The sequence below is a fragment of the Eleutherodactylus coqui genome, chromosome 7, assembly GCF_035609145.1.
Source record: "Eleutherodactylus coqui strain aEleCoq1 chromosome 7, aEleCoq1.hap1, whole genome shotgun sequence".
In the NCBI taxonomy this organism is placed as follows: domain Eukaryota; kingdom Metazoa; phylum Chordata; class Amphibia; order Anura; family Eleutherodactylidae; genus Eleutherodactylus; species Eleutherodactylus coqui.
Genome location: NC_089843.1, coordinates 198,700,261 through 198,719,538, shown reverse-complemented (window position 1 = coordinate 198,719,538; position 19,278 = coordinate 198,700,261). Strand labels below are relative to the sequence as shown.

Here is a 19,278-nt window from a genome sequence, read left to right as displayed (position 1 = left end):
CGCGGCCGTCTGCATAGGAGTGCGTATTTTAATGCACTCCTATGCAAACTTTCAGCGGCGGAAATCCCGCGGCGGGATTTCCGCTCGTCTGCAGGCGGCCTAAAGGTGCATTTACACACACAGATGATCACTCATAATTCATGAGAATCATTTTGCATAGGTACTAATGAGCTAATCAGCCCATTAGTACTTCATTTGCATGTATTTAGAGAATAGTTGGTGTTCTGTTCTCTAAGTACATCACTATTGTTCTCCAGTGGGACAGTGGTCCCTGTCTTATCTTATTATTCTGAGGGACGAAGATTTCATGCGGACCTGAAGTCAGATTGGATGAAAAATGCATGGTAAGTGAACGATAGGTACACATTTACACACAGCGATTATCGCTCAAAAGATGGATCTTGAGCGATTATTACTTAGATTATAACCGTTGTGTGTAAAAGGGCCTTTAGTCCATAAAGTTTTGTATAAAAAAAAAAAATGCACTTGCACTTTTTTCTTGTTCTAATATTGTAGGGGTTAATTTATTGTGGCCCACACAGTATTTGCCTAAATAAAAAAAGTGTCATCAGAAAATCAAGTTTTTATATAAAACATATTTTTAAAAGAATTTAGGTGACCTTTTTCATTTTCGATATCACAATCTATCGCATTGTTTAGCCTGTAAGACACTTTTTAGCAAAAATTTTTACTAAACCGTGTCTGCATATTGTACAGTGAAGTTCTCCTTGCAACAGATTCTCCAAAAATTCAACAGAGCTCAGTAGCAGATAGGGTTCTGGTGCGTGAAGGGCCTTTCTGATGTCACCATCCTGTGACCAATCAGATGTGTGGGAGGAGTCATACCCACCAATTATAGAGCAGGAAACAGGTTTTTACATTGGCTGCAACAATCATTTATACTCTTCATTAAAATTAAAAAGTTGGCTGTGTGTGTGGAAAAGCATCACAGATGTATACATAACAGATCAGAGCGGTATATGGGTGAGTTCACACAGCTGAATAGTTGTGGAATTTCAGCTACAGAATCCATGCCAAAATTCTGCAACAAAGTAGATTACAATAGAAGTGAATGGGGTTTCAACAAATACCATTCACTTGCCATAGTGATGCTTCTTAATTTTATCAATACTTGTTTTCTATAACTGTATGTTATTCTGATCAGTACTTGTATTCTGTAACGGTTTCATTCTACATGAAGCATAATGATGTAAGAGCTGTCCCTTTAAAACTCTGTATTGTTTGCTTCACAAGTTATAGAAATGTTTTTAACCTGCAAAATGAGATAACAGTAGTTACACAAGACTTGCTGAATGTTTGTTTCACAGATCATTAACCGACTCCGGTATTCTCTATATTTTGTCTGTAATTAAAATATAATGTTGGTGAAACTCCCGAACACAGGCAATATAAATAACAGAGCAAGGCATCTTATCAATAAAAGCTGTCAAAAGACTTTGTTATATGTCTGAGAATACAGAGTATAGTGTAGCTCAGAAATTCATGGGTATTATTTCTGATAATTTTAAGACAGGTGTCTTTGCAATTATTCATATACTCCATTTCTTGAATTTTTTTGTACTAACAATGTATTTTTTTCACTAATTAACCCTAAGTGGCATTAAGTGCAGAATTATATTAGCTGTTGTTTTGACATATACTTCTGTACTTTGATTTTCATATGTTAATTAAAATTTGCAGATGTGAATGATGACAGTTCCATGAGAAATTCCAATGTTATATAAATTAATGCATTCTCTGCACAAACAGTAGGTCACTTACTGATTTGACAAAGCACATAATTTATAGTCTTTCTTAATAAATCCGGAATGCTCTTGACTTCACCTTGTCTGTGTGTGGTATTATTGATCTTCTCCCTATATGGCTCTTAGGCCTCATGTCCACGGGGAAAATCGGGCCCGCTACGGATTCTACATGTAGAATCTGCAGCGGGTCCCTCCTGCCCCGCGGACATGAGCGCTGAAAATAAGAATAAATGACAATAAACTCACCTCCCATCCGCTCCGTTTCTTCTCTTCGCGGCGGCGTCATCTTCTCTCGTCGCGGCCGGATCTTCATTCTTCGGCTCGGCGGATGTGCACGATGACGTCGGTGACGTGCCCCGCGCATGCGCCGGGCCGAAGCAAAATGATACGGCCGCGGCTGAGAGAAGATGGCGCCGCGGAGAAGAGAAGAACCGGAGCGGGTAAGTAAAATGTGATTTTTGTGTCCCGCGGATCCGGACGGCTTCCATAGGCTTCAATAGAAGCCCGCGGGAGCCGTCCCCGCGGGAGACCCGCATGAAAATGGAGCATGGTCCGGATTTTTTCATGCTCCATTTTTTTTAAAATCCCTTTTATTGACGATCCGCGGGTATTTATCTACCCGCGGGTGGTCAATGCATCCCTATGGGGTGCGGATCCGCGCGCGGGAGAAGAGTTAAAATCCGCTGCGGATTTTAATTCTTCTTTTCCCCGTGGACATGAGCCCTTAGGCCTTATTCACACCAGCATTTTTGCAGTTTATTTAGCAGCGATTATAAACAGTGATTATCTGAAGCCTTGGTTTCCAATGTATTCATTCAGATAAGCGATTTATAGTCGCGTAAAAACATTGCCCCAGGAATAATAGGACATCGGCGACAGATTTTATACGTGGCCACAAAAGATAAGTCTTGCCAAGATACTCTGGAGGCCCCCCCATAGGCCTCTGTGGGAGCTGAAAAACAAAAGCGAGGGGGGAGGGAGTTTAGCTGCATCCAACGCTGTGAAAAGATTGCAGCTGGTTGTATTTTTCTATTAGAAGTCATTCCCGAGGATTTACACCAACTGAGAGATTTACAAGCTGCAGAGTATTTTTTTTGCTAATACGCCTCCCGTGCGAATGGACAAGAAAATGCTGATTTTGACTGCGACTTGATCGGGGCTTTTTCCTCTGCACAGCTTCTGGCTGTGATGAGTCAGCGTGAAAATGCATCACTTGTGTGAAGGAGGTCTTAGGTGTATATAAAATTATCCTGAAGGGATGACCAGCTTTGATGGGAAATCATGTACTTCGACACTCTAAAACCAGTGTTTCTCAACTCCGTTCCTCAGCACCCCCAACAGGTCATTTTCAGGATATCCTATAGTATAGAACACCTGTGGTAATGTCTGAGGCACTGACAATTACATCACCTGGGTAACACTGAGGAAATCCTGAAAACATGACCTGTTGGGGGTCCCTGAGGACTGGAGTTGAGAAACACTGCTCTAAACAGAAAAAAAAAAAAGCCATAAAAATCACAGAGGTGAGGGAAAAAAAACAAAAAAAACAAAGACGTTATTCACAGAAAAAGCCAAAAATACAATACCTGAAGGTCTGCAAAGCAGACACGGTCGCCATAGGCACGATCGCCATAAGGCAGGCACAATCGCCGTAGGGCAGGCGCAATGGCCGTAAGCCCTGGAGATATGCAGTCAGCCAGACAATAAAGTGGAGGAGCAGCTTGTTCCTGGCAGGCTAATATGCAGTCACCCACTCCAAACAGAAAAAAAATCCACCGTTGAATACAATCATGTTGCCGATTTCCACATATTCCGGCAGGCCACTTTCATATGAAGCCGAAATCCTGTGCTTTCATACAGGAGCAATAGCAGTTTCGTGAATGAGGTTGGAGCTACACTGGATTGTTCCAGCCCACCCATCTTCATTTACAGTAAACAGGCAGTTGCTCAAAGACTGAAACACTCCCGTTTGCACAAGCCAACCATCACTTGGTTCTTAGGCGAGCTGAAAACCAGGCTACTCCGACAAATCAGTGTCTAGTCGACAGCCGCTTGTACACAGGACAACCATGACCTGAATTTACCATTTCCATCAATAATTTGGGCAACTATTGCCCCATGTAGAGGTACTTGTAACGTTACTTTTATTTTAGCAGCAGACCGTTTACACCTAGGTTATACAAGAGTAAATCCCATTTTGTTAATTAACATAAAAAGTCATATTTTAATACGCTACCGCCCGCTAAGAAATGGGTCCTCTTAAGTAACTATTGCGGAAATATTAATTATAGTAAAACTCAACAAATCTAGTTAAGACGTTTTTGCACTTTAAAAATGCTTGGATCTACAGATATTCCATGTTAGAACAGACAGATATTCCATAAATGTTAGAACAGCGCCACCTGCTGTTTCTACTGAATAGCCTTTAAATCATATTGAAAAAAAAAAAAAAAAAAAAAAAAAAAAAAGAAGTGTTCCGAGGCGATCACACATGCACTATCTTACTCCTCTGTATATGCATGGGGATCCATTGTGTGAGGGAGCTGGCTGCTTTTAAAGCGCCATAGTAGTTTTTTTAGTTTTGATCAGTGGGGTCAAGGGGCTGAGACCTACTCCAACAGCTAGGATAAACAGGCACAGGAGCTCTTCTGAGGCTGTCATTAGTGAACGCAGAATGGATTCAATCGGTTCATATACGGATCCGAACAAGCAGTGAACAGCCGAAGTGCAGCACTTGGATGAGCAATTCTGCCTGTTGGCTTTAGTGATTGGTGGGAAGGAGGGGGCTCAGCAACTGGACACTCCCTGATCAAGACTTCTGATGTCACTATAGTGTGTAACTAAATGTTTTAAAGGGGTTGTCCCGCGCCAAAACGGGTTTTTTTTTTTTTTCAATAGCCCCCCCGTTCGGCGCGAGACAAACCCGATGCAGGGATAAAAAACAAAAAACAGATAGTACTTACCCGAATCCCCGCGGTCCGGCGTCTTCATACTTACCTTGTGAAGATGGCCGCCGGGATCTTCACCCTCGGTGGACCGCAGGGCTTCTGTGCGGTCCATTGCCGATTCCAGCCTCCTGATTGGCTGCAATCGGCACACGTGACGGGGCGGAGTTACGAGGAGCCGCTCTCCGGCACGAGCGGCCCCATTCAGAAGGGAGAAGACCGGACTGCGCAAGCGCGTCTAATCGGGCGATTAGACGCTGAAGATTAGACGGCGCCATGGAGACGGGGACGCCAGCAACGGAACAGGTAAGTGAATAACTTCTGTATGGCTCATAATTAATGCACAATGTACATTACAAAGTGCATTAACATGGCCATACAGAAGTGCTTAACCCCACTTTGTTTCGCGGGACAACCCCTTTAAGAACTGACGACACTACAGGCTGAGTCTACTGCACAATTACATGACTATTACCTTCCCAACACCCGCAGACATGTACAGAAGAAGTCAAAAGGCCACCGCTATGGGTGCCTGCTAAATTATACAGGGAGAACCTCCATCTGCAGCAGCCAATCAGACCTTTACATGTAGTGACCAATAATGACCAGAGGGAGGAGGACCGCTGTGAGATGTGATTGTGGGGTTCCACAAAGTTGTCTTGGCAGCAAGGCCTAGTGAAGGCCTCCAAAGTTAATTGCCATAGTACACCTATTACTGCCTTAAGTCTTTTTCCACTTACGTTTTTCAGCATATTAAAATGGTATTGGTAAAGTGTAAAGCTTGTCCCACAAACGCAAAAATAAAAACGTTATAGCCCTTGGGTGACTGGAGGCAGGTGAAAACGATCCCCAGCCCGCTCTGCCTCCATTCACTAGTGATGATTGTTCCTGTGCTTTTACACATCAATTATCGCTAGGACAAGCTGTCGGCATCTGTGCCTGACAAGTCGTGCCGTGTAAAAGGGCCCCTACCTGCACTTCTTGATAAGCATGAAAGAACTAATAAAACCCATCCTGTTCCCCTTCTGATTCCCATCATACGGTATGTAAACAAACGGGATAAATAAAGAACTAAAGGAATCTTCCAGTTTTATGTAAATGAAGCTTCATCTAAATGAGAAGTCCTGCAAGTCATCATTTGCTTCAATTTCCCACCCTTTTCAAAGTGCTTACTGTGAGTAAATGGAGCAGCGTGTACATTCACAGGCTGCACAGCTCTGCTCTCAGCTGATACAGCTACTGTATATCCCAGGCTAGGCAATGCTTTCTTGGCTAAAGCAGCCTGGACAATAGACTGATACATTGTAGCAAACTACCAGACTTGTGCTGCAGATATCTGAAAGGGGTTCTACAGTTTCCGCCAATCATGGCAACCAACTAAATGGCCCTCTGCTGGTTTTGGATGGGAGTATGGAAACAGACGAACATTCGCCTCTATGGAAGTTAGGAAAACAGCCCCCCTCAACTATCTATATACCTGCAGCCACTGTATACAGTTGAGCAACTAAACCGGAAACCACTCTATACACTTGTCAGATTAGTCTAAAACTGGAAACCCCCATTAATACAAGGAGATAATACACATATGGAAAAAAAAAACAGGCATGTTCTATTTTATCGCATATCACTGTACACCACTATTGTTCTATATATGTTGTGTATTAAACTCTGTATATTGTGTATGTGTGTTTAATACGCAACGCCGCTGAGAGAGAACGGGGAATTAAAGGAAAAAAAATTTGTCTCACTGCACACGACTACAAGCGTGAGATATGCTGTCATGCGCAGTGCACAATGGTTGCCCTACACAGCAATAGCCGGCTGTGTAATACACGCATGTTTTACCCGGACGGCCGCATCAAAGACTCTTAGTAAACCTTGTGCAACAAGAAATCTACAGAACAAAGTGGATGTTTTGGGAAATCTTTATTTGCGGTAGAACGTTTACAGTTTAATCTTTCTTGGCTGCGGCCTTTCTCATGGCGGCCAGCACATTGCTGAGTTCTTCTCTCTTTCTCTTGGCCCGGATGTGAGTTCCAATCTAAAAAATAGGTAAGAAAAAAAAATGACTTAATCCTGAAGCAATGCACCTTAGGAAGAACAAATGTAGACTTTAGACAGCTCGCTGAGTCGGAGTTTGCACTAGTAAAAGGTTGCTCTATTGCCAACACAACGCCACTCTCCAATGAACACTCTTTACCCAGCAAATGTAGTCACCAGCAGCACTCGATAGAACCTTTATCTGGGTGGGACCAAAAAAAGCAAAATGATGCACCAGCTGCAGTGTGGGGAGCCCGAACCATTACCCCCAAGTAGCAATATGTCCTTAAATCATTCCGCAGCAGCATACACTCAAGCAGCTTGAGGAAGATCACATGGGGTGATTGAAACGTCACTGCTGTATATATCTATGGAGGAATAAAGGAGTTTCTTTTCTACATCTGTTTGGCACTCGTGTATGCTGCTGCGGAATGATTTATGGACACCCTTTACCCAGATGCCACCATCTGCATCAGTTGGAGGTTACTGGCTGCATGTCCCTTGTGCTGCACTGTCAGTCACTGCAATCTGTATATACAAGCATATATTTTGCTTTACTACCTTTTGCTACTGAAATGTATTTCCAGAGGCACATGAAGGTATTTGTACAGCGTTTTGCACCCACAACGATGTATAGCGGGGTCCCCAACTCCAGTCCTCATGCACCCCAACAGGTCATGTTTTCAGGATATCCTATAGTAAGAACACCTGTGGCAATGTGTGAGGCACTGACAATAATTACATCACCTGTGCAATACTGAGGAAATCCTGAAAACATGACCTGTGGGGTCCCTGAGGACTGGAGTTGGGGAACACTGATGTATAGGATGTAATGATTTCTATAGGTCCGTTCACATAAGCACATCTTGCACGCACATTTTGTTTGTATAAAAAGAAAAAAAATTTATATGCAGCATGCTCTGTGAATGGGGTCTGTATTTTTGCCCATGTATTAATGATGCACAAAAAATAAAATATACAAAAAAAACAAGGGACCATTGATTTTAGGCACAAAAACACAGTGAATATGTATGTTTCATGTATATCGCATAGTCCCATTTCCTTCTATGGCCTATTTTAGTCCGTAATACAGACCAAAAATAGGACATGTTGCAATTGAGTCATGTGAAAAATAAGCATTTTTAATAAATTCATGAGTTCTATTCATTCCGTGTGTAATACAGCACATACTTAAGCCCGTGTGACTGGTCCCTTAGTGTAGGGATCGCCTTGATAATTAAAACGGATCATGCAATTATTTTTGTTTTTACCATTTGCTGTCCTGTTCACACACTAAAGATTTGTGGACAGATTACATTATACACAATCCTGGATTCTCACACAAGGTAATTTAAGAGAAAAAAATGGCAGCTAAGAGCTCGTCCTACCATAATACATACCCTTTTCTTGATGAACTTAAGAGCCCTTTTGTCCTTAGACACTTTCAGCAGTTCCATGGCACGTCTCTCATAAGGAGCAAAACCGCAAACTTCACGGATCATGTCCCGGACAAACTTGGTGTGCTTGGTCAGGCGCTGGAAGAAAAATAAAACTGCATTACATTTGGCATTGGGAATCACAATAGCATTGCTCAGATTAACGGGAGCAATTTTGACTCACTGGGGTCCATATCAGCAAGAAAAAAATTTGGGGGTGCACAAGATGTAAATGTGGTATTTTTCATCTGTAGCGTGGCTATTTTGCAATGCTTGGCTGTATAGGAAAGACATACACCAGCTCAGTAGTTGGAGGCTGTTGGGATCACTGGGATAAACAGACGTGTACAGCATGTTCTGCAGACATTCCCCAGTGCATACTGCAAAGCAAACATACCCCAATAGCCTCAGAGGTATGTAGTGAGGAGGTTGGATCTGAACCATGTAAACCTCCGCAGGTCTCAGCAGTTCACCTAGTTTAAGGCAGCACCGAAAACAAGGCTATACTATGACATTTTCTCTGGGTGTCGAACTGCTTTTTAAAAATGGAGCCAAATCCCTTGAAATAACACCTGCAGCGGTACTTAAGACAATCCAGCGCTGCAGCCCCACGTCCTCCCGGTCTGTTTTGAGAGGGCTACCACCTCAACACCGCAGCCAATCAGAGGTCAAGTGTCATTTTCCTGACATCATGGCTTCCAGCATCTGAGATCTGATGCCAGAGGGAACAGCACCCGGCTGCTGCGATCAGCTGGTAGCAGTTTCAAAATAAAGATTGTGAGAGCTGGGGAAAAGGATGGGCAAGTACCGCTCCATGTGTAATTACACAGTGCTTGGTCCTGGGCTTTAATCCTCGCTGATAGTAAACATATGATGCAGGATTACAGCTCCTGCAATTCAGCTTTTTAACTGCTTCTGCCTTCTCTATTACAGGCAATTTATTCTACATCGAATACAGGAAGCAGCGGTGCGACCTGCGATCCAGTCCTCACCGGCAACCAATCACTGTAAGCAAACAGTTGTTCGAAACGACAAGTGCTATTTACATGGAACGGTGCGCTGTATGCAGAAACTGAGATACTGAACAATCGTTCAGTCGCTGCATGCGTTTACATGGGGCATCGGACAGATTCCTGCGGGAGCGCGAGTAGGCAAACTATTATCGTCTTGTGTAAGAGGCCATCACTGCGACCGAAATACCCCATCAAAAGAGTATTTACACCCGGCATGGTTTATAAACCTGCGATACTCACCCCTCTCCTGCGCGAGTGCCTGGGCTTGGTGACATTCTTGGTTACTCGATGGCCTTTGTTAAGGCCGACAGCCATAGGGTATCGGATAGCCATTCTGCAAATAAACAAGAGAAGTCAGCATAAGTAACGTCCAACTCCACACACAGCCAAAGCAAATGTACAGTACAATGTCCGTGCGGAGGTGCTAATGTGATAGACGTCTCCTCAGGATCATCAACTCATTCCTACCCCGATACGCACCGCTAGGCCGCCTATATTCACCGGGGCCTCATCAGCATTACGGGCGCCTCCAAAATGCCCTTGTAATTGTAAGTATTTTAAGATGATGTATTAAAAGAAAGGAAAAGAGGGAAGAAGGGAAGGGGGGGGGGGGGGGGTCCAGCGCTGTACTGCAAGGTGAACTGAGTGGAAGCAGGGGTGCACCAAAGACGAGTGGGGGCTTATGGACATTATGAAATGATGTGGCGGGCCGGATTTGGCCCACAGGCTGTCAGATTAACACATCTGCTCTACACTGCAATACCCCAGAGTACTGCAGCACAGTGCATGTAGACATGAGACAGTCGGCCTTCAGACGCTCTCACGGCTGCCTTTGTGAAAACGCTGTGCTTTTACTGATATTTTGTGCAGTAACACCACAGACGGAGCACGCTGACAACGCCGCCATGTTTTCCCGTCCTGATGGCGTAGTATGCAGCGTTTTTAACGCATCCCATTCATTTCAATGGGTGATGCAGGGCATCAGAAATGTGCATTTAGTGGCGGAACGTCCAGCCAGAGACACCAACGCAGGGGCAAACTGCATCCAAGAATAGCAACGGACAGGGCTAACGATGAACGCCCAGAGCAAGGAAACACAGCGGCCCGCACACTATCGGGACACACAAGCCTTATCGGGACATAAAGCAGACAGCTCCACCACTCACACAGCGACGCCGACAACCTCCATGCAGGAAATATTCCCCCTCACTACAAGCCTGACAAACTCCCCGCCACCCCTCCGTCACCCGGGCCGCTGAGGGGAAGGATGGCGCAGATTACACTCGGATTCCCCGAAGCTATTGCCAGCGTACCTGTGAGAGTCGATGGCGGACACACCGGAAGGAAGGAGCCAAACAGGAAGTCCCTTACTTCATACGTCGGCTGAGTCCTCCAACGTCTGTGTGAGTGGCAGGAGCGCCTTAGCTTTACCATAGAGTTCCGTGGGACGTCATCACCACGCGCCTGTCGCAGGCGTTCTAGTGCGCGTGGTTGTCATGACAATGAGCCATAGGTCACGTGATGGCAATGTGTGCAGCGCCTCTCAGTCTCACATGCTGCGCTCCTCTGTGGAATGGTTTATGGTGATAGTTCATTCATGCTGAAATCAATAAAGCCTCAATATACACCAAACACTGCAGGCGGCTTAGAGGGGCTTCTATGGGGGTCTGTTCCATGTATAGTGCTGCTGCGCTCAGTGAGGGCTTCACAAGGGCTTATTGTCAGCGTATTACACATGTGTAATTTGCCATGAATGGACACCGGCATGCGGACACTGCATATCGATACGCCCAAGAAAGAATTCCCAGCATGCTCTGTTTCTCCACGTTTGTACTCAACGCAAGCCATATACATTTGCATTATACGCTGTCCGTACTAGGTAAAAAAAAAAAAGCGCTGCGCATATCTGTGTGCGAGAGGTGGGCGGCCATCCATTATACACTTGCAGCCTATATGCAGTCTCTGTGGCAGCGTGTATGGCTGCTAATGTGTAAAACACTGTGGGTAGAGCCGCAGTGTATTACGTATACGCCCGTGTGAGTGCGCCCTGAGACTAAGTGCATACTTACTGAGCGCCCGAAGGGTTCAGGCGCACCTACAGGGACATACGTCTATACTGTCCGATACACGGACGGCCCGCCCATCACAGCCGTATAACAGGACAACACTAAACCACTGATATCAGTAGGATTTTAAAGGCTTCGTTTTTCCGGCCGAGAAATGATAGAACACACGGTATCTTACCCCTAAATACTGTATACATCGTGCGGAAATGACCGGGCGGCACCTATCCTCCCGCGGTTATTTCCAAACTCCTGCATTCTGGTGCAGAGTTTGAAAAGTCGGCGAAGAAGAAGCAATTCCCCTCATTCAGGCGCAGCTACGCTCTGTGCCAGCGAGTAGTTATGCCTACGTCCATCTAACTGGGCCCTGATACGAGCAAGAATAGGACACACAATAAAGTTTTTCACAAGGACCAATCAGTCTGCTTAACCCCTTAGTGACGGAGCTTTTTTGCTTTTTTCCATTTTCATTTTTTCCTCCTCCCTTTTAAAAAATCGTAACTCCTTTATTTATCCATCGCCATCGCTGTATGAGGGCTTGTTTTTTGCGGGACGAGTTGTAGTTTTCAATGGTGCTCTTTAATGTACCATATAATGTACTGCAAAACTTTAAAAAATTCTAAGTGGAGAGAAATAAAAAAAAAAAAACAACATTTCACCATCTTTCGGTGCGGCCTGTTTCTACGGCGCACAAGCTGCAACAAAAATGACATTGGTATCTTTATTTAATGGGTCAGTACGATTACTACGATACCAAACATTGTATAGTTTTTTTTTTGCTGTAGTACTTGTATTTTTTTTAAGATATTAAATTTTTTTTAAATTATTTTTTGTGTCCATTTTCTGCGCACAATAACTTTTTTATTTTTCCACCGACATTGTTGTGTGAGGGCTCATTTTGTGCAGTATGTCCTGTTGTTTCCGGAGGTACCATTGTTGTATACATTTGACTTTTTGATCACTTTTTATTACATTTTTTTCTCGGAGATAGAAGGACCAAAAAAGTGCATTTCTGGCGTTCTTTATTTTTTTTTTTTTCAGACCATGTTCATCGTGCGGGTAAAATAATGCATTGATTTGATAGACCGGACTTTTACGGACACAGCGATACCAAATATAAATTTTTTTAGTTTAATATTTTGATTTTTTAATTGCAAATATGGCAAGAGGTTTTTTTTTGAACTTTTATAACTTTTTTTTTTTAATAATTAGTAAAACTTTTTTGTTCTTATTTTCATACTTTCTTTTAGTCCTCTTAGAGGACTACAACCAGCGATGCTTTGATCGCTCCTGCAGTATGACGTAATGCTATAGCATTACGTCATACTGCTTTTTGACAGGCAGTCTATCAAGCCACCCAACGGGTTTCACATGGATGGTGAGCGCGATATGTGGGCAGAATTCATGGCCCCATATCGCCCTCGCCCGTGTGCAGTGAGCCAAAGGGTACATTCACACAGGCAATTTAAAAGTTGCGCCCAAGGTTCTTAGGCCGAGCTTGCATCAGACAGTACATGGCCATTCATACGTTTATATGTGCTATTTTCACCTGAAAATCTAACTATTGTCCATTCAGTCCAAATTTTTAAAAAAAGCTGGTGTGCACACAGGCATTCAAATGAACGGGCGCTATTTATGTCCGTTTTTTTGACCAATGTTTTGGTCTGAAAATCAGGGCTAAAACACATCGCCGTAGGCGCAACTATACTCAACAGTACGAAGCGTAGTAGCACCTGAACAAGAGAGATTTCATCTCCCTCGCCAGCAGTTCAAACTCTGTGCCAGAGTGCAGGAGTGTGAAAAAAAATGTGGGAAGATAGCCGCAGCCCGATCTTCCCCTTATGATGTATTCACTAGGTCCGGGGGTGATTGGGCATGTCCTATGTTTACTTGGTCGAGAAATCCCAGCAGTGAAAACGGAACCACTGAACTATTGAGATCAGTGGGTGCGCTTTATCCCCGCATATGGCCATGATTATCATGGCTGTATAAGGGGAGAAAAACACGTCCATGTCTTTGTGCCTTCAGAGAAAAAAGCCTGTGAGCTTGTAACTGGAGGGCAATATAAAAGTTGCACCCAAAATTTTCGGGCAGCACACCTAATCCGTGTGCTGTTCAATAAAATGAACACTGCACATGAACGTGCCATTCTCATCCAAATATCGAACAAGAATAAGACATGCTGTGATTTTTTGACTATTCGTCTGAGTAAAAAAAGTCAGTGTGCATGCAGACATTCAGATGAATGGGTGCTATTTCTATCCGAATTTCAGATTGATTTTTCAATCGAAAACTCGTTAGGAAAAAAAAAAAAACATGTGCATGTACCCTAAGGTTATTTTCACACGGACGATCGTAATATCGCTGCGAGAAAATTGTGGCAAAATCGCATCTCTGTTTCCGCAATCTTTGATCGTCAGCGCTGCTTTTTCTCGCAAAAGCATTACAGCAGCTTGCAATTTTACCACGATTTTTAAGCGCAAAAGTCAATAGGATTTTCTAATGTTAGAAACACATTGCATGAAAAGCGCAAGTTTGTGCATTGTGATGCGATAAAAAGGAGGCTATATAACGAAACATGGGCGATTAAAATAAATATATAAAAATGCAAAACGAAGAAAGATAATATTTTTTGATGTTGGCCTTGACTATTTTTGAATAACAAAGCATTTATATTTTAGGGGATATTACCTATAGGTATTTTTTACCTTTAGCAATTAGAATTATGTTTATTTAACCGGGGTATTCCTAATGCAATCTCTCTTTCCCCCCCTCCCCGATCCCCCTGCTCACTCCCGCAACTCTCCTCTCACCCCCGCGGGCAGCCGAATGTTTAGAGACGAGCGGGCAGGTACTCGAATAAAGCACTACTCGCTTGAGTAGTTTGCCTTAGCGAGTATGCTCGCTCATCTCTACTCAATATAAATAAGTTATAACAAAGCAATGTGCATGTGGGTAAGGTAAAAATACAGTAAGTGATGTTCCATACAGTAAAATCACTCAGACTTTGTATAAAGATCTTTAATAAGGAGATTAACAAAATAATGGCTTGGCTAGGGCCAAACTAATTAAGGAAGGAAGGGAAAAAGAATGGAAATGACAGGAGGTGGGAGGAGAGGGGAAGTTTTCGGGTAGACGCCCAGGAAGAGAATACAAGTTTATATTGATAGGGGTCAATCATTATTAATCAATAACCTAACATAAGAAAGATAAGGAAACAGTGTAATAAATGTGACATTAGTTATTTGGTTATATAATGTTATGTATTATATGTAAAACATTCCGGAAGTTGCTAGTAGAATTTGGATATAGAATCATATGTAAAAAGGTATATTCAAGCGTTTATTTGAATATTGATTTTAAAATACTAAATGTATGATTAATTAGATTTTATTCAGCTATCTTACTGAATACCAACTTACCAACTTTGTGCTGACTCCCAGTAGGTGGCTGGACCAGTTTTTGTCTATGTGAAAAGTAGAAACAATGTCCCCTCTTTTGATGTGCAAATTGTTGATGGATCTTTAAGATTACATTCTGATTAAGTAGGTACTCAGGCAGCCAGGAGACAACCTTTATTATCACATGTAATTGTTTTATGTATAGTTCAAACAGCTTTGTTGATACCTTTTGTTTAAAAGGCTTTTGATTTACAGCCCTATTGTAATCTGTTGGAATGAGGGTTTGGTCAGCAAAAGTAGAATGAAACTAGGTATTGGAAACGCCTTCTTTACAACTTGCATATAAACTAGCAAAGTACAACAATAAACAGAATTCATTCTGATTTACTAAGTCTGTGTATAGTGGGTCATTATGGTTCTCAACTATGAGTACTCTATATAATATTTCCTCTTAATTTGGATACAGGCAACATTCGCATTTCGGTCTGCGTTCCAGACCCCCCACAGTTTATTTGGCGCCCGACAAGTGGGGCAGAAGCTAACTCCTTACCTGCAGCCGATACCTGACTACACTACCTGCCGACCAGCCGGACGAGAGGCCACGGGACCCCAGATCTACAAAACACCGGTATACGGTAAGCTCTTGACTTGCCACTCAAGCTCTGGGCTCTCCTGACTTCATTCAGTCCTCGTGTCGACAGGGGGTGAGTTGCTGTATGTTATATAGGACGCTTCTGCCTGTTATTTACGGTGTTCTTAGTGACCGTGCTAGACGGAAGAACCCTTGTGTGTATATTGCCATGTTGCCTGTAGTAATTGTTGAAATCTGTACGTTGATAGTCTGTGTCGTGTTAGCCATAATTTGCTTTTACTGAGTCTGTTATAATATCACCAGAAGTTCCCTTAGAAGAGAGGTCTGGTCTCCCCTAAACCCCCCCCTTAAGGAGTCCGTAAAATTATTCCAGGACCAGGGGTCCTTAGTGTACTGTGTGAAATAGAAGCCTGTGTGACCTATAGAAGCCTGTGTGACCTATAGAAGCCTGTGTGACCTATAGAAGCCTGTGTGACCTATAGAAGCCTGTGTGACCTATAGAAGCCTGTGTGACCTATAGAAACCTGTGTGACAAATAGAAACCTGTGTGACAAATAGAAACCTGTGTGACAAATAGAAACCTGTGTGACAAATAAGGTTCTGTGTGCCATAAGCTGTGTGAGAAAGGGAAGGGGGAGACGATTGCAGACAAGTGTATAAAATATAGAAAGATAGGACTTAGAAAAACGGGAACCTTTAACTATGAGTTCTGGTAACAGTACGGGAAAAAGCATGAAAGATATCAGAAACGCCGGTTTAGATAAAGGAACAGACAATATGGGAAACGTACAGGGCAAGTAGTATGCCTATATGGAAATCAGCTAGAGAAATAGTAAAAGACAAAGAAGGCACGTTAGCTGTGGGAAGAAGAATGTAGTAAGGTGTTTAGAATTTTGGGAGTCTTAGACCAGCAAGTTTGGGGAAAAGATTCAGAGATAGTCAAAAGGTTGTATAAAAATATGTTAGACAGATGGATTAAGGCAAGTATAGATACGGCAGTAAGGGGTTATCAGAGAAAGGGAATCCTCTTATAGTTTGTGTCCCTCTGGGACATAAAGTAAGTTCATGCAAAATCTGTGGACAATTATGTGACAAATAACCACTATTGTTTGTCTTGTAAGTCTTGTTGTTATGTAAACTAATCTTTGTTGTACGTCTTAGTGTTCTTGTAATGTCTAATTTCTAAGTGTAAGAAAGTTATACCCCACTCACATCTGTGGGGGTTCAAAAGAACAATGAAGTATATATATACTGGGTGGTTTTTTTTTTGTTTTTTTTTCCTGAGTGTAAAGTTGATGTAAGCAATTTTAGCTGAAGGTTATAGAAAAAAAAGCAAGTCAATGAGTTAAGGAAAGGTAGAAGGTTTAACAATGCACGGTAATAATAGTTGCTATCTGGAGTGGTGAATATAAGTATGTGGGTGGAAATGGGCATAAGTTGTATTATGTTTGTCATTGGGTAGCCTATTCTGAGCGAATTGTGTAAAAACCGCGGTACTAAGAGTTTTTCTTATCTATACATAATTCGCTCATTATTGGAAGTCTGGTGTACAGTAAATACAATCCCAATTTCTACTTCACATATTATCAGTCCGTATAGGAATGAATAAAACCCCCCTTACTGAGTGTGAATTTGCAGTTTTTGTAAGGTGGGGGCAAGTGTATTACATTCTGGGTTAATCTTAAATAGACAGCCCAGGAAGATAGTCACAGGCAGTGGAACCAGTTATACAGCTTTGCTATCTGTCTGGACAAGTTTCTGTGTTCTATAGAAGATAAGATAAATTTCAAAGGGTGGGGAGTACTGGGCTTTAGAAGACCTACTTGTCTTTGCAAAGAAATCTGAATTAAGAATTGGTTATATTTGGCTGCACAAGAAAAAGCCCCTATGTTGTATTATATTAAATATATATATATATATACTTTGTTCAATATGGGAAGTTCTATGAACAGTAAATACAATCCCAGTTTCTACTTCACATGAGATACTTGTGTTATATGGTATATACTGTCCGGTGGCTAGAAACTAAATGAGGCAAGAAAGACCAAACGCTGAGCCAGACCACAGGGGGTGGAGCTAGGTGATGTAAGGAGATGGGAGGGAAGAACAATAGGAAGAGGTGTTCCTCCACCCTCAACACAGACCAGCCTAGGAGAGAAGTATACGTCTAGTAATTACTAATAATTAATGCTGTTTAAAGTCTGAATGTTTTAGTTGCTTATTAATATCTTAGCTATTGTTCTGTTTCATAGAGATAAAATTCAGTGTCATAGAAAGGAAGACAGACGCTGATGAAATAAGAAATTTGTAATGAATTATGTGAATTACACGGTCTTAAAAATAGAGAACATATAGGGATTTTTAAGATATATTTTAGTTTTTTTTTTGCTTTTTGTGTAAATGTCAGTTCTGTAATTGGTTGGACGTCTATATCACTGCTAAATGCTGTTAGTACTGCACTGTCTCTGAAAGAATGTTCTGTAGGAGAGACATGCAAACGACCAGCATCGAAGGAGTGGAGCTAGATAATGTAAAAGTAGGTAATGTTTCATCCTTCTTTTGTCTACAAAGGAGGGGGTGAGGAGCTTGGGCAGTTAGGAATTTTTTTTTTTTCTTCTTAAATTTGATAAGACATTGCAGGCAGGATCAGATTAATAATGAATTTGCTTAAATAATATCATATTTCAATATGAATACATGTTTGTGGATTATTCTGCCTTGTTGTAATTCATGTCTGTTATTTGTACTAATATCTTACAAGCCTTATCTGCATCCATCAAATTTTCACCGGATGGATCGGTACGGGTTGAGAGACCTCAAGTGACAGTTCAGAGGAGGTTTGTAAACTAACTGCTCTCTTGGTAGATCCGGCTCATGTATTTGTCTTGATAGCTACTGCAGAAACTCAGCTTTCCGCAGGTCCTGACAAATAGTAAGCCACCTCCAAGACAAACTCCAATTCCTGAGTCATTGCTTAGCACAAGGAACTGGACATCTGACATAGGTGATCCAGGTATTGCAGGTCAGCAATTTCTAAATTTTTAATTTTTAATTTTTTTTTTTGCTACAAGGTTCTGATCTATTTTAATAGAATACCAGCTTGATTATCTAGCAGTAATTGGTGCAAGGGGTTTCAGGAGTGCCAATTCAGCTGGCAGAAACTGAACCACTAGAGGTAATGTTTAAAGGGTCACGATGCCTCATGCGCTTCCTTGTGCTGGAAAGTCCTGAAAGCATATTGGGAACCGAAATGATGGGATCCTTGGGATCTTGTATCGAACTTCACTCGTCCGGTGAGGCTCGTATACACCCCAGGTCTGAAAGTCACCCGACCTTCTGTCGGATGGCAGCAGACCTAGCGACACCTCTCCCTGTCTTCACTTTTACGCACGCAGAGAAACAAGTTCTTAGTGTCGTTCCTTTGAGCCTTTGGGCTACCAGTCAGACGGACCTCGACAGACTGTCTGTATTTGTTTGTATTTAATTCCAGAGGAAAGCAGTACTGTTGGATAGTGCTGCCACAAGGGGCACAGTATAGCCCAATACCAGTTCACCAGATTCATGAAACTGGTATTAGACGCCTGGCCAATTCGCGAGGGCACCGCCCTCTTGTAATATGTTGATGATTTGTTTTTATTTTCTTTTATGTACTGCTGACACAAATAGTTACCTCAATGCATCACTAAGCCTTTTGTGTTTCCTCCATCAGAGTAGAATGGCTGCAAAGCCAGCAAAGAGAAACTTCTTAGATCACACCATGGTGATCTACACCCCACATGACATACATGGTATCCTGACACAGGTAAGCCATAGACATCTGTCCCGTGCTAGACAGATCAAAAATGGAACTTGCAGTACACTCTTCATCCAATGTCTCATTTCAACGTTGCACCACTTTGAATCCGGCCACCTTATTGCCATTAGGTGACACTGATTCAAATGGGGGAGTAAGTACAGAGGACCAGCTTTTTGCAAATTCTCTGACTGATGAAGAGGAGGCCTTTTGACGCAGAACACCAGCA

General features: G+C 42.5%; 1 protein-coding gene across 1 annotated transcript; it reads right to left on the bottom strand.

Moving 5' to 3' along the window:
* Positions 1 to 6,622: 6,622 nt before the first annotated feature.
* On the bottom strand, positions 6,623 to 10,671 carry RPL36 (ribosomal protein L36). The gene is made up of 4 exons (XM_066574238.1): positions 10,514 to 10,671; positions 9,441 to 9,534; positions 8,152 to 8,286; positions 6,623 to 6,752 (listed from the first exon to the last, which is right to left on the bottom strand). Exons 2-4 carry the CDS (start codon positions 9,531 to 9,533, stop codon positions 6,663 to 6,665), a joined length of 318 nt encoding a protein of 105 aa, XP_066430335.1. The 5' UTR covers position 9,534; positions 10,514 to 10,671; the 3' UTR covers positions 6,623 to 6,662.
* Between the last annotated feature and the right edge of the window lie 8,607 nt (positions 10,672 to 19,278).

What these genes read in the sequence shown, in the direction of transcription:
- RPL36 (XM_066574238.1), bottom strand. Translation starts at nt 9,533, where the DNA reads ATGGCTATCCGATACCCTATGGCTGTCGGCCTTAACAAAGGCCATCGA. An exon ending in GGCACTCGCGCAGGAGAGGG is followed by an intron (nt 8,287 to 9,440) that starts GTGAGTATCGCA and finishes TTTTTCTTCCAG; the next exon opens with CGCCTGACCAAGCACACCAA. An exon ending in TTAAGTTCATCAAGAAAAGG is followed by an intron (nt 6,753 to 8,151) that starts GTATGTATTATG and finishes CCTATTTTTTAG; the next exon opens with ATTGGAACTCACATCCGGGC.